The following is a 15626-nucleotide window of genomic DNA, read 5'->3' as shown; positions in this document are numbered from 1 at the left end:
TTATTTTTTTCCCACCTAATATTATAACCTTTTGATTCTATATATAACTCCTGTAATGTATGTTTTCTCCCTTCGTTTTCCTTCTGTAGTTATATTCTCCAACCTATATATAACCTTTTCTTTCTATATATAACTCCCTTTCTCTCTCACTCACTCTTTTCTTTCTTCATATATATATATATATATATATATATATATATATATATATATATATATATATATATATATATATATATATATATATATATATATATAAAATTGTTTGATCTCTTTTTCTCTCTCTACAAGATGCTGCCCGCCTCATCTCCCTGGCGCGAGATTCAAATTGGCCTTATCGTGTCAGCAAGCGCTCTCTGGTAAATTCCGGATTCTGCGCCTTATCTCCCGCCCCCTGGCATCTTTAATCTCCCCCTTGTAAGTTATTAAATACTCATGTGTTCGGCTTTCTGCTCCAATGATGATCTGAACTGCTATGATATACTGATTTGAGGTTATGATTATTTCCTTTTATATTAAATTAAAGTAGCAGAATTTGGTTTCTCTCTCTCTCTCTCTCTCTCTCTAAAACAAAAGCACAGAGAACTTTCAAACAGAAGAATGAGACCTTTTTTACATTTGGTTTTCATTGGGCTTAAGTTACATTGTTAGGTTCTATAAGATCCATCAAACTTAGTTAATACAGAGGACTTAAAAGCCTGACAAGTATGAGAAGCCTTTATTTTTACATCTATTTTAGGATATATTATCTCCGCGTGGGGCCGGCAGGATGGAGGCCCCACGCCCAGTTTGGTGTAATATCAAAGATAAAGGATTCCTTGCCTCTCCTTGGGCCGCGTGAAAGACACAGACAGTGAATCACGAGAAATTACTGTCTTACATACAAACATACAGACACGTACACGGGCACACACACGGAACAGCAAGAAAGAGGGAAACAAGGAGCACTGTACATGTTAGCAGACTCACGGATAGCTTGTCACCTTCCCTCGGGGGCCGGGGGACAGGCCGGGGGGCTGGGCACGGCACACTGGCCAATCTGTACGCATGTCTCCAGTTAGTACTCATACCAGTGAAAAACTGTTGAACTGTAAAAATCAAATATACTGCCAATATAGATTAATATCTATTTTGTTACAAAAGTTCATTTTTACACCTCAGGTCAATTTTTTTGTGATTTTTTTCCCTGGTATGTGTTCCCCTTGGAATGTTGCGCATCAACTGGTGGACATGCCCCACGCCAGGCTGCGAGACACTCTCAGCCCTGTCCTCCTCCTCCTCACCCTTCCTCACCCCTCCCCAGCCTGTCCTGCCCCACCCCTGATCCTCAGGTCCCCAGTCTGATGTCACACCCTTAGTGCCTCACCACACACTGTGCCTGCAGGGCCTGCCGGCGCCTGCGACGGTGCCACAGTGCCGCCAGTCACCAGTCACTGGCAGGACACCCGTGTCCGGCACGTGTGGGTCGGCACACAGCACATCACACCACAACACATCACAACACAACAGCTAGTCGTACCCTCGACAAACAGTGGCCCAGCCTGGCCCGGCCCCACCTGGCCCAGGTGGTGCGGCAGGCTGGCTGGCTGGCCACGGTCTCTCGGCACAAAGCAGTGTGTACAAGATTACATGAAGGACACGTAATGACTTAACGTAAACGGACCTAACCTAAAACAGATGCTTCAAAAATAAAATTTTCTTATAGTATATATTTCAAATATAAACAAGCATTATATAAGGATTTCATTTATAAAGCTTTCTATTTGTTTGTATATCTCCTTCACTATACAAGCACTTCTGAGAAATAGCCTTCACTAGGCCTTGTAACATACTGTTGGTGTTTGAAAAGCCTTCAGATCTTTTGTCAACATAACACTTCACAGGCACTGAGTCTACCTGCCCAGCGGCAGCCCCCGCCGCGCCCCCGGGCCAGCGGCAACAGAGTGCAACAGACACACGCACGAACAAGGCTACACACTCGTCAAGCATAAGTCGTGATCATTGTGTCCGTGTGGCCGCAGACAGTTATCTTTGTCTCTTTGTGATGCCGCAGTGACTGGGACAAACTCTCTAAGACAATGTACCACTGAACACAAAGATAATTTAAGTATGTCTAGGGTTGAGGCATTATTGACCTGCTGCAGCGGCTGTGTCCCGGCCACTGGGCCCCGGCATGAGGGGAGCCACCCAGCGCGGGGAACCTGACAGTCTGGGAACATGACAGTGCCAAACATCGGCCACTCATACACCACAAGTGTGTCATACAAAACCATGCTTTGATGGAAAAAAAAACAAGTTAGATTAATGACGTTTGTTGTACAGAAGCACTGTCTATTATGAACAGTTCAGCATCTCCTCTCAAGCCTGCCTCCTCCCCGACCAGTATGGGCGCTGAGGTCAGAAGGGTCGCGCATGCTGACCTCAGCCGTGTTGTAACTAACTTAAGGATGGACGTCACTGGTGCCAGGAGGACGCGCCTCGCCTCACACCCCAAGCCCGCCATCAAGTGTCTGTGGCGGCCCCAGCTGCCCCAAACTTGTGGCGGCTGTGGCGGTGACAGCATTACAAACACAAAGGATGCAGCAGCAGTGAATCTACGAGTATATAAGTCGCACTGGCAGGAGATTGTTCATGATCAGTTTCAGGAAAGCGTTTTTTCTTCATTGTGTCTTGGCTGGCAATAGCATCTGCCATGTTACTATATGTGTATGTGTATGTGTTTGTATGTGAGTGTGTGTGTGTTTGTAAGTGTGAGTGTGAGTGTGAGTGTGTGTGTGTGTGTGTGTGTGTGTGTGTGTGTGTGTGTGTGTGTGTGTGTGTGTGTGTGTGTGTGTGTGTGTGTGTGTGTGTGTGTGTGTGTGTGTGTGTGTGTGTGTGTGTGTGCTTGTGTGTGTGTGCACATGTGTCCTGGGAACTGTTTAAAGCTGATAATTGTTCTGTGAGTCTCATCATCGAGCTCCGTAAAGCATTAACTGCATCATTATCATCAGCATCATCATCTTCATCACCACTGTAATCATAGCATTGTCAACCACCCACTTACACTACTGAACATCATCATAATCATCATTGTAATCAGCATTGTCACACTCACTTACAGAAATCATCATCAATCATCACGCATCACCTTAACGCTACTGAACATGCACATTGCTGACCCATGAACACCAGCATGTAAGTATTATGAATAAGTATAGTAGAGCGATGCATGGCTCGGCCGGCCCAGCGCTCTCACCCCGAAACACAGACTTGTAACCGGGGAATTGAAGAATGAATTAACGCTATGATACAGGAATTGCTGGACTTAGTTTTTTTATGTTACGATACAGTGTTAAGATTGTTCCCTTTCTTGATTTTGCTAGTGTAAGTACTCTTGTCTCTTAAAAACAGGCTTGTAACATGAAAAAGAAAGGTGTATATTAATGTATTGCTAAAGTAATTGCTGGAGTAAAGTTTTTATAATAAGTTTTCAGGTTAAGATTTTTTTTTTCTTCAATGTTTCGCTATTTTCAAGTACCCTCGTCTCTTAAACACAGGCTTGTACTATGAAAAACAAAAGTGTATATTCATGTATTGTTAAAGTAATTGCTGGACTTTAGTTTTTATAATAAGTTTTCAGGTTGATTTTTTTTTTCTTTGTTTCGCTATTTTCAAGTACCCTCGTCTCTTAAACACAGGCTTGAACTATGAAAAACGAAAGTGTATGTATTAACGTAATGCTAAAGTAATTGCTGGACTTTAGTTTTTATAATAAATTTTCAGGTTGATTTTTTTTTTCTTTAATGTTTCGCTATTTTCAAGTACTCTCGTCTCTTAAACACAGGCTTGTACTATGAAAAACAAAAGTGTATATATTAACGTAATGCTAAAGTAATTGCTGGACTTTAGTTTTTATAAGTTTTCAGGTTAAGATTTTTTTTTCTTTAATATTTTGTTATTTTCTCATCTCATAAACACAGGCTTATTCTATGAAAAAAAAGAATATATTAACGTAATGATAATTGCTGGACTTTCGGTTTTCTGTTAAGTTTTGAGGTTATGATTTTTTTTCTTGAATATGTTGCTACTTTCACGTACTCTTGTCTCATAAACACAGGCTTGTACAATGAAAAAGAAAAGCAATATATTTTTATGCTAGAGAAATTGCTGGAGTTTAGTTTTTATGACAAGTTTTCAGGTTAAGATTTTTCTTCTTTAATATTTCGCTATTTTCAAGCACTCTCGTCTCATAAAAACAGACATACAGTGAAAAAGAAGACTAAAAACAAGAATATACAATACACAGCTCAACCCCAGTCTTGTTATTTTTCTTCTTTTGATGTTTTACGCATTCTCGTCCCTTGAAACATTTGTACTAAGGAAAAAAAGATTAAAATTAAGATACACTAATAATGGCCTGACTTGATTTCTTTTTTGAAAGCCATGAGCACGTCTGTTCTGAACACTTTCATCCCTAAAAACAAACTTGCCTCATGGAGAGAAAAACCTCATGGATACATTGCCTCGTAGAAAAAAAATTATGTATACCTTGTTTCGTTTGATTGCTGAACTCATAAATTTTCTTTGGTTATAAATAATTTGTTGTCATTTACACAACCATTTCTATCCTTTACTTGTAACACAGAAAAGAATAAAACAAAGAGCCGTATTACAAGACGAATTCAAGAAGTTTCGGGTCCCTACAGAGTTCGGGATGAATAACGTTGTAGGGACCCAAAACTTCTCGGATTCGACCTGTAATACGGCCCATAGACACAAAGACTCGCTGCTAATTGCAGAACAAATTTTTTTAAGGAAGCGAACCTTTTGTCGTCTTTTAACTTAAACTAACAAGTAAACGTGAGCAAGTGTTAAAGGACTAGATCACCTGTCTTTTTGCGTCTCATTGGACTACATAAAACCTGAACATGAGTGTGTGTGTTTGTGTGTGTGGCTTGGCTGCCTTATGTACTCAGGCATATTGAAGACTTGAGGCATTTTCGTTTTACCTTCTCCCATCATCACCACAATCAACACACACCTGTCTTTTTGCATCTCTTTGGACTACATAAAACCTGAACGTGTGTGTGTGTGTGTGTGTGGCTTGGACTGTCTTATGTACTCAGGCGTATTGAAGACTAGAGGCATTTTCACTTTACTTTCTCCCATCATCACCACCATCAACACCACATCACTATCATTATTTTCATTACATTCTTTTCCACTATACTTTATGAACAGCATTTCTGGTTAACATATGATAGGCCACAACCGCCCCTTTTAAACAACAACCACACATGAACATAAATGAAAGCTTTTGGAACACAAAATACATGACCGGTTAACTTATCCTAATAACAAGAACACTTTGGTTAGATTACAGGCCAGTTTTGGTCCTACATAGTGTTATTACAAACTGAACTATATTCCTGTGTGTTAGGAGTCATAGAAAGCTGTCAAAACAAAAAAAACATGACCAGCTCACTTATCTTAAAAACGAGAAAGCTTTGGTTAGATTGAAGGCCAGTTTTGGTCCTACGTAGTGTTTTTACAAACTGAACTATATTCCTACGTGTGTTAGGAGTCATAGAAAGCTGTCAATACAAAAAAAACATGACCAGCTCACTTATCTTAAAAATGAGAAAACTTTGGTTAGATTAAAGACCAGTTTCAGTTCTACACAGTGTTATTACAAGCTTCCAAACAGAACAATATACCTACATGTGTCAGGATTTATATAACTTATCCGACAGGTTTATCTAAAAAAACGAGAAAGCTTTGGTTAGATTAAAGGCCAGTTTCAGTTCTAGTGTCATTACAAACTCCCAAACAGAACTATATACCTACATGTGTCAGGATTTATATAACTTATCTGACGGACTTATCTTAAAAAAACGAGAAAACTTCGGTTAGATAAAACGGCGGCTACACTACACACTCCTACGCAGCGTTAAAGCAAGCCTCCAAACTGAACTATACTCCCATGTGTGTCGGGATTAACAGAGAGCACCCGATACTAAAGACATTCCATGTATCGTCACCTTCGTAAACAAACCGCCTAAGTCATTATTTTTTTTACTTTTCAGGAAATCAGAAAAGAACTGTCATTATCTCATTTGGCTTAAGATTTAGGAAGGAATGAAAAGGCCAATTCTAGAACACTCAAACCCTGAATGACGAAGGCAACTATACAGAAATGGGCGTCACATGATGGAAAATTGATGTAAACAAAAACCTGGAAATCACTGAAAAATGACAGGCGATTATTTTATGAGGGTGACGATATCCTCAAGTTCTTTAGCATCTTTATAAATACCAAACAAGAAGTTCCTGTAGACTTTGGTGCCTGGTTACGTAATTTATGAATACATTGTGGAACTGGCCCTTAGACGGTAAAATGCCCTCAACACACTGCATAAAAGCTGTGTTTGACTAGATGAATATTCTCCTCCTTGACGCACTTCATGATATTTGTATGCATATTATTGATTGCTGCCCTGCCTACTCCACATGCATATTCAGTTAAGAGGACCTGGAGTTGAAGACCTTAGTGACATAACGGTTGATATTTACCAAGTTTTTTTTACCTAGTTGTTGTTTATAGAATTTGAGACATGCCCATTTTGTTCTGCCTTCATACCCATCCTTATCTTACTTGAACTCATGAACATAAACTCTGTAACTATTATTTTGTGGCTCTGTTCCTCTATGGTTCCCTATCTGCATTTACTCCCCTTTCTCTTTTGTAATTACTTCTTCCTTTCTTTGATTTAAAACCGGCATCAATGTTTACTCGGTCCATCTATGTGGGTTCTCATCTCCTTTCCTTCTTCAACTACATTTTTCTTTCTGTGTTGAAATCTGTGCCATCAGGTGTTAATTTCTGTGCGCATGTGTCTGTGTATCTGCAGCTTTCTTCTCTGTGGTTTCCTTCATGCATTGTTTCATCATACGAGTTTAAAATTGTGATGGCATTGTTACCGTCTTTGATTGTGTATTTGAGTGGCTTTTTCTTTTCTTCTCTATCTTCAATTTACTCTCCCATCCTTTGAGTTTAAAATTGTGATGCCATTCTTAACTTCTTTGGTTGTGTGTCTGAGTGGGTTTCTTTTCCTCTCTTGCCTATCTTTAATTTACTCTTCCATCCTACGAGTTTAAAATTGTAATGCCATTGTTAACTCCTTTGCTTTTTAATCTATGTGGCTTTCTTTTCTGTGGGTGATGATCTTGGCCTTTGTTAATCCATTCTTCCATAGTTTAAAAGAGTGTCACTGTCTGCCTGAGTACACAAGACATTTCATCCTCAGAATATGCAATAAAAAAGCAGCATTTGAGTGATAAGTGCAGTGTGAGTTCCTATTCTTTACATTACTAAACAATAACCATTAGTATCATTAGTTTGTCACTCATCAACCTGGAGGTGTCTCAAACAACAACATAAAAAACACCTCCTTGATGCCTGACCTATTTGTTTTTGTTCTGCTAGTGTTCTGTTTTCTTTCTCTGCTAGTGTTTTGTTTTCTTTCTCTGCTAGTGTTTTGTTTTCTTTCTCTGCTAGTGTTTTGTTTTCTTTCTCTGCTAGTGTTTTGTTTTCTTTCTCTGCTAGTGTTTTGTTTTCTTTCTCTGCTAGTGTTTTGTTTTCTTTCTCTGCTAGTGTTTTGTTTTCTTTCAGCAGTTGTTAGCATGTTATTTCACCAGCAGTTCACAGCTAAAAAATATCCTGACGTGGGGTGTGTTCGTCACTTTGTGTAAACCATTCCGATAACACCCCATTCCTGTGATTTTGATGAAATTTATGGCAAAAAAATGTCTCTTTCCAACATGGGGTGTGCTCGCCAATTCGTATCAACCTTCCGACTACACCCACTCCAGTGACTAACAAAATCAGCGTTCAGACTATCACAACAGCTTCGATCCCTTATCTCTAACCTGCTTATAGTGACAGCATGAAGTAGCAGTTGCATCATTAAGTCTTTGGTAATCACAAATAATAATAATAGTCACATTACTTGTTTCTCCCAAGTGTCAATTTTTCCGAAGAATTCATTTGCACTTGAGAAAAAAAAATTAAGCCTGCTGTTGTAATAGTGAGTTTTTTTTATCAGTTACTGGAACGGAAGAAAGGAACAAAACTACTCTGGAATGTATACTCAGTTGAGGAGTAGAAATTAACTAATGTCACAACGAAGATTCATAAACATTCACAATGACAATACTTCACTTCCCTTTCCTTGAGTAGTTTCATTCCCGATAGAGTACTAGATAGAGCGTCGCATACAAACTGGCGGACATAATTGACGTACCCTCGACTCAAAACTCAAGACATGCAATACAGTCACACACACACATTTTAGAGTCATAAACTGTGGGACCAATGACAGACGCCGTGGAAAGAGGCTACACGAAACAAGGGCTCCTGGTGCTGGGGTGAGGCTGCACGTGCTACACTCTTACACTCGTCTACACCGTGGTGAGGCCCAGAGGTGATTCAGGTGGTGTGCGGCAGCTCTGTCCCCGCTTACATGCCGCCGGGCTTGGGCTGCGTGGTGTCGTAGTAGCGAATCACCTCAGACTGGCCCATAACCCCGTGTTCCTCTTGCGAGAAGGCGTAGCCATCTGGGAGGGGAGAGGAGAGGTCATGTGGCTGTCAGTGTTTGATGTGGGGAGCAGTTTATGGCCTTCATGTCTCTGTACAGAGTGTGTTGCAGAAGAACAGGGAACAGCACTTGCTTGACTTCCAGCTATTCTGGTTAGGGAGAATTACGTACTATGTGTGCATGTCATTAAGGAGGCCTCTCCTATTTTCATCTTGCTAAGTACACTGACAAGGCCCCAGTGCACAAGAATGTTTTTGCTGCCGGCTGCAACATTATTTTCATGCTTAGAAATTACACTTATCCACAATAGCAAAAGAATATGTACACAAATAAAATAAACAAACATTAAACAACACCAGCAGTAAGAAAATTACTACTGGATATATTTTCTCAGTGACAAAATCATGCTGCCATCTGCTGGTGGAATAAAAAAAATAAAAAAAATTATTTCAGCAGAAGTACACATATATGGAGAGCCCCTGCAAACACAAATTACCTATTGTCTTTATGTAAAAATGTATATGTACATAAGTAAAGAGTATTCATGGAAACGGCTATAGTGAATGAGGCAAAGCGCTGAAACAAAGAGAACAAGATGATGTAAAGTGAACATTAAGTGGAGGAAATCCAAGTGCAGAGGTGAAAAACCAGTTAGTAAATGTGGAGGAGGCAAAGCACTGAAACAAGGAGAGAACGAGATGATAAAAAGTGAACATCGAGTGGAGAAACAGTGCAGACGGAGGTGAGAGGATAAAGAAGAGGTGGAGGTGGAGGTGAAGAACATGGAACAGAAAAAGAAGACACTACCACAGGGGGCGCCACACTATCTCCAGGCAGGGTATGGCCTGGAATCACTAGAACCCTTGCTATCCATGGGCTTGGCCAGCGCTGAACCTGCTGTGACAGAGCAAGGCTGCGCGTCAGATAAGGGACACAGACACAGTCCTCTCTTTACGCTACTGTGTCAATGTTCTGCAGAATTTCCTTCACTTTGGCCCTTGACTTCTCTCTTTAGTATTTTTTTCATAAGTTGCTGTTCCCTTGCATTGGCTGAAATAAGTGAGCTTAGTTCCCATGTTGAGGCTTTGTACACTCTGCTCTCTTATCTTCTGCCAGGTTTATACTATAAGAATATTGTTCACTAAGATTATTTTGGCCTTTTTTTAACCCCTTGATTGCGGATTCCCTACAAGAAGACCTCACCAAGCTACAGGAATGGAACAAAAAGTGGCTGCTACAATTCAATGCAGAAAAATGTAAAGTCCTGCATCTTGGGAGGGGATATCCAGCACACCAATACCACATGGGAAACACTGCACTATCCACCTGAGAGGCAGAGAAAGACCTGGGATTATATGTTTCCAGGCTACCAGTGAAGGTCAAATCTGTGCCAATCGCAGCGGACGGGTTAAGTGTTGTTCCCTTGCATAGACTTGCAGTATGTTTAGTAAGCTTGGTCTTTGTGTTTCTGCTCAGTACACTCTGCTCATCTTCTCTTCCAGATTTGTATAAAAATTTTGTTCACAGAAGATAATTTTTTTTCTTTCCTCTCATGAATTCTTACAAGGGAGCATCATTGAAAGGAAACTATTTTTATGCAGCTCTTTTCAAGTTGTCACAAAGATCATGGTGTGAAGGTGAGAGTTCTTTCTTTGTGTCCTATGCTTAGTGAGGACCTGGACACAGCCACCAAAGACCCACAGCGTAAAAGGAGGACTTCTTTTATTTGGTTCCCAGTGCTTATTGAGAGGCTAGACAAGGCCAGCAAACCCAAGGCAGTTCACAGGCACCACACACTGGCCACCGAGGACCCACCACATGAGAGCATTCCCAGTCAATGTGCCGCAGTGAGGTGTTTGAAGGAAGTGGCATCATGAGAACCAGCGGACTCTCTTCTGTTGTGGCAAGAAAGTGTTTGTCTGCTGGGTGACGTCACTGCCCGACACAACCCTGATGCACTGACTCATGTGATGGGGCCGTCTTGGGTTACAAGTACCAATGAAGACACATGAAAATAGCTATGAAAATAAGTTTGAGGCAAAAGTGTAATAATATTCATTAAAAAGTCAACTCTTGAAGGCTGTGATATGCTCAGCAGAACAATAAATTTAAGTTGCCGGAACACCCTAAACTTGAACATGAGAAATTTCCCCCAAAAAAGGCTTTAACACATGTACTTTCTGTTTCTCTTCACTGGTACTCAAACCTTTGCATCAGGAGCCAAACAATGGAGAAAATATTCAGCAAAATGCACAGTTGTTCAAGAAATCATAAACTATGGAAATTAAAAAGAAGAGGTTCAGCAACAGACACTTGCTGCATGACTGGTTAGCAGGCAGGGTTTGGAACACTACCACCATTCACTAACTACTTGCAAGTCAATGTCTTGCTTTAAGAAGTTCTGTTAAGATCATGAATGTGTTGGAAGGCAATAAGAGCTGGAAGTACAGTCAAAAGTTTCTCTAAGATGCAAACCTGAAAGGCAAGAAAATGGTGAAGGAAATTATAAAATGTTTAAAAACATACACCTTCCCATTTCAAGCACATATCAAAGAAATAAAAGGGGAAGGTATCACTGAAAAGTTTGACCTATGCCCATATTACAAGTGCTCCCTTCCTATGCCACTCCCTAGAGAAGTTGCTATCAGCTCTAACAATATCAATATGTCAGACCCCATTCCCTCCTAGTTTTTGGAAAGTTTCGTTTAGTCGGCGCAACATCTGTGGTCATATGCTAGAGAGAGACAGGAGGGGGAAGGAATTATAGGAGATGGGAACAGACCCCAGGAAACAGGACACAACCCCTGATTAATACCTGGTACCCATTCACTGCTGGGTGGACAGGGGCGTAGGGTATCGGAAAAGCCACCCAAATTTTTCCACACCGCCCGGGAATCGAACCCAGGCTCTCTCGGTTGTGAGTCCAGTGTGCTAACCACTGCACCATGAAGCCCCCGTTCCCTCCTAGCATTATGAGTTACTGTTACAGGTTAATGGCTACATCCAACATTCAAATTTGCTCTTATAGTAATAGTATGATGCAAAAACGCCAAAAAAGTAGTTGGAAGCAAAGTTATGTGTAATTTAGCATGGGCAAATATTGTTTAGCAACTGCCATTGATTGCTAATACTTATTTAATATCTATTTAATTAGGGAGAACTTGGAATCAATTAGAAGCTGTTATTAATATATTTGATGCTTATGAGAAAAGGAAAGGAAGCGGAAGAAAAGAACGGGAAAGAAGTGGAGGACAAAACTAAGGTAAAAAGGATGAACCAGTTGAAGTAGTGGGAAAAAAACAAGAAACCTGAATGGGAACTCTGTGGAGAAAATAGAGCCTAAGCCAGGGACTCAGCCAGGGTGAAAGACCTACCTACAAACACAGCTAGGAGGAGGGAGATCAGACTAGGAGCAAAGCCAGGAAGAACATGATTGAACTAAGGCTTGACATGGAACTGTTGAACTTAACAAGAATCTAATCTAGAAACATAGCCACAGTGAAAGACCTAAATAAGAACACAGCCAAAAGAACAGGAGAAAAAGAACTAGGAAGGGAGACATTGAACTAAAGACTTAGCAAGGGTGTACTGAACTTGACAAGAGATTAAACTAGATACTTAACAACAGTGGAAGACCTAACTAAGAATACTTATGAAGAAGACAGATTAAAGAAGAAATTAAAGAATCAGTCACAGAGAAAGTCCTAAGAACACAACCAGGAGGAGAGAGACTTAACCCGGTAGCAGCGGGGATCATGTTTCTTAAAGGCCCCTCTATGTGAGAAAAGTGAGAAAAAATCATCACTCACACAGACTATTTCATAATATATATCAATGCATTTGTGATCAGTTTATGTATCATCTATTTTGGGTGGTTTATACCATGGCAAAAATTTGGCCCGTCGCTGCTACACGGTAAAGCCACAAATTTGGCCCGTCGCTGCTACACGGTAAAGCCACAAATTTGGCCCATCGCTGCTACCGGGTTAAGAAGGGATTAAAGACTCAGCCACAATGAAAAAAAAATGCAGCCAGGAAGATCATAACATAACAAGGGACAGAACACAGGGCTGCACGAGCAGAGGTACAGAGAGGGACTTACGGGCTAGCTCTACTTCCAGATTGACGCGGGTGGTGGTGGTGCGGCGGAACACATTCTTGAGGAGCCGAGCCGTCTCACTCAGCCTGCAAAGCCATCACATACTTGGTTAGCACACTACTGACACCCACCCAGGACATGATCACCCCTCGGCACACACCCTTCCAAACAACGCTCGCACAGGGATAAGTAAAGTCACTCAAGAAATTTAGCCGAGGTATGAAAATGAACTGCAGTATAAGTCCATGAGGCATTCTGAAAATTTTGTCAGTAATTATTTTGATAGTGTTTGCCCATTTTCATATTGGGTTACTGTTTTGTATTGTGGTTTACTGCTTATGACTGGGTACACTTCCTAATGTCACACAGCAGCACTGGAGTTTGATCTGCCTCAAGACAGTGGAATGGGTAGAATTGGAGGAGTAAAAGTACTATAAGTTACAAAGTCTATAACCCCGACACACCTGAGGATTATAATTTGCTGCCTTCAAGAATTCAGATTGGTGTTATTTTTAAGGATACAATTTCAGAAAACTGGTTTGCTCTCTGGATTGTAAATTTGCTAACTTCAAGAATTCAGATTAATGTTTTTTTATGATTAAATTTGGACTGTTAGGTTTTCTGACAACCTGAATTAAGATTATAATGGGCACTTTACTTTACTGTCAAAATAATGATTGATAAAGATTCTACTTCAATTAAATTTTTCAGAGTAAGTTTTTTTCCTTGATGCAAGAGCTGAATGGAAGAATCTGTACTGATTGACAGACATACCTTACCTTACCCACCAAGCCACACCTCACCACACACCTGCTGGAAGCCATCTGTTTGTCACCATTTCAATTGTTTCATTTGTTTACATTTTTCTTGGATTTATTTTCTATCAATTTATTTGTTTACTTTTTTTGCAGGTTATTTTTTTATCAATTTATTTGTTTACTTTTTTTGCTGGTTATTTTTATATCAATTTATTTGTTTACTTGTTTTGCTGGTTATGTTTATATCAATTTATTTGTTTACTTTTTTTGCTGGTTATTTTTATATCAATTTATTTGTTTACTTTTTTCACTTGTTATTTTTTTATTAATTTATTTGTTTACTTGTTTTGCTGGTTATTTTTTTATCAATTTATTTGTTTACTTGTTTCGCTGGTTATTTTTTTATCAATTTATTTGTTTACTTTTTTCACTTGTTATTTTTTTATTAATTTATTTGTTTACTTGTTTTGCTGGTTATTTTTTTATCAATTTATTTGTTTACTTGTTTCGCTGCTTTATCATCTATCAATGTATTACAACCCCCAAACAATGACCCAATATGAACCTAGATAAAAAGCTGCCAAGAGAGACGGTTCATTAGAAGGATAAGCATATTCTGTCTTTTCTTAAGTCACACAACTGTTGGCTACAAGTGATGGCTTTCAGCAGTGGTGGGGAGAATGGCTCTCGGAAATGTTCAAATACACATACATTATTTAATCAGTAAAATTTGCTCAAGGTATTATGTTCTACCCTTTTTGAGGATATACTTGCTACTTTGTTAGGTTATGAACACACAAAACCTGCTGTGTGTGTGTGTGTGTGTGTGTGTGTGTGTGTTAAGAGCATGTACACAGCTGCAGAATATTAAGCATGTCAAAGATTTCAATAAACAATGAAAATGAATATATAAGAAATGGCTTAAAACATGAACATTAGTCTCAGCACCTGCAAAGGGACAAAGGAGAACCATGAATGACTAACGCTTCACACACTGCTGACCTGAGGCGTCCATACAGTGTTAAATGGAACCCTGAATGAAAAGCTGAGGGCCAAGACGTTAGTGCACACCTTTCCAAATAGTAATCACAACTAACTCTTGAAAACTGAACTGTGGTATAGAAATGTACATTCAAAATAAAGAATATTCGCTAATCTTTATTTTGACAAGTTTATTTTATACCTCAGCTCAATTTCACTTTCTTCTCTCCTTTTTTTCTTTTTTGAGTACTCTAGTATGTACCTTCCAGTGAGTGCCAAAATAATAGCTCCATTCTTTTACTTTTAACCTGCCCCTTGTGACAGCATACAGTGGATGGCTACATCACTGATCTATCACTAGTTATCAATCATGATGCGCTGATGGAACAAAAGGTAGAATCTATTATTTAACCTGTGAGCAAGAGTGTGTTACGAGCATTGCGAGCACCGTTATAATGAAGCTTAGTGGAATGGCATGTCAGTGAACTATTGCCACATGGTATTGTTCCTATCAGTCACTGGAAAGGACGAAGCTTGGAATGGTGTGAACATCTTGGCAAACAAATGCTACTCAAGCAATACTTCATATCTTAATTGCTAGACTACTTGGCATGGTGAATAAAGCAAAAGTACACGTTATATAGTAATACAGAGCAACATTGTCAATTTATATGAATGATCTAACTACTAAGCATAAGGATATAAGGTGGCTGGGACGGGGAAATATTTGGACATGAGGAGGGAGGGTTGGGGTTGAGGCCACACAGCAGGGCTGTCTTGATGCCGGTACCACCACAGGACTCAAAAAGACTGACCACCTCACCTGCACTCACTGGAGCTGGACCCACTCACCCAACAATCCGGGACATCATATGCTGGACACTCTCACCTCTGCTACAGACAATAACAGTAATGGACCTGGACTTACTGCACCTACCAGTCTGGGGCGTCACATGCTGCACGACCCCACACTGACGGGGCTTCCACTTCCCTTTTCTACAGACACTAGTGAAGCAGCTGGAACCTTTTTCTTTATCAGGTACAGAATGGGATGGCAGGTGACCCTAAGCCAAGAAAATGGTGCACCCTTTCTGACCACAATAATCACAGAAATAGTTGCCCCAAGATGTGTTAGTAGCAACTGCGGAGTGATGGCCAGGCAAGACACACAACAATAACAGTGCCAGCATATTATTGAGAGTCATGCAAGTGGAA

The 15626-nt window shown here is 40.0% G+C and overlaps 1 protein-coding gene and 1 long non-coding RNA gene across 4 annotated transcripts in view; one reads left to right on the top strand and one right to left on the bottom strand.

Moving 5' to 3' along the window:
* The first annotated feature begins 532 nt into the window (after window positions 1-532).
* LOC126997029 (uncharacterized) lies at window positions 533-7707 on the top strand. Its single transcript, XR_007751849.1, has 2 exons — window positions 533-3616; window positions 3760-7707. It is a non-coding gene; the product is annotated as an uncharacterized LOC126997029 (long non-coding RNA).
* Window positions 7448-15626, bottom strand: part of LOC126997027 (phospholipid-transporting ATPase IA-like) — a 96265-nt gene continuing 88086 nt past the window's right edge. For all 3 annotated transcript variants that reach the window (XM_050858057.1, XM_050858056.1, XM_050858058.1), the window contains 2 exons: window positions 12676-12758; window positions 7448-8592 (listed from right to left, as the gene is read on the bottom strand). In XM_050858057.1, coding sequence (XP_050714014.1) covers window positions 8495-8592; window positions 12676-12758 — 181 coding nt within the window. In that variant the 3' untranslated portion in view covers window positions 7448-8494. The remainder of the gene's footprint in view (window positions 8593-12675; window positions 12759-15626) is intronic.

The sequence above is a fragment of the Eriocheir sinensis genome, chromosome 11 (genome assembly GCF_024679095.1).
Source record: "Eriocheir sinensis breed Jianghai 21 chromosome 11, ASM2467909v1, whole genome shotgun sequence".
NCBI lineage: Eukaryota > Metazoa > Arthropoda > Malacostraca > Decapoda > Varunidae > Eriocheir > Eriocheir sinensis.
This window is presented reverse-complemented; position numbering and strand designations above follow the sequence as displayed.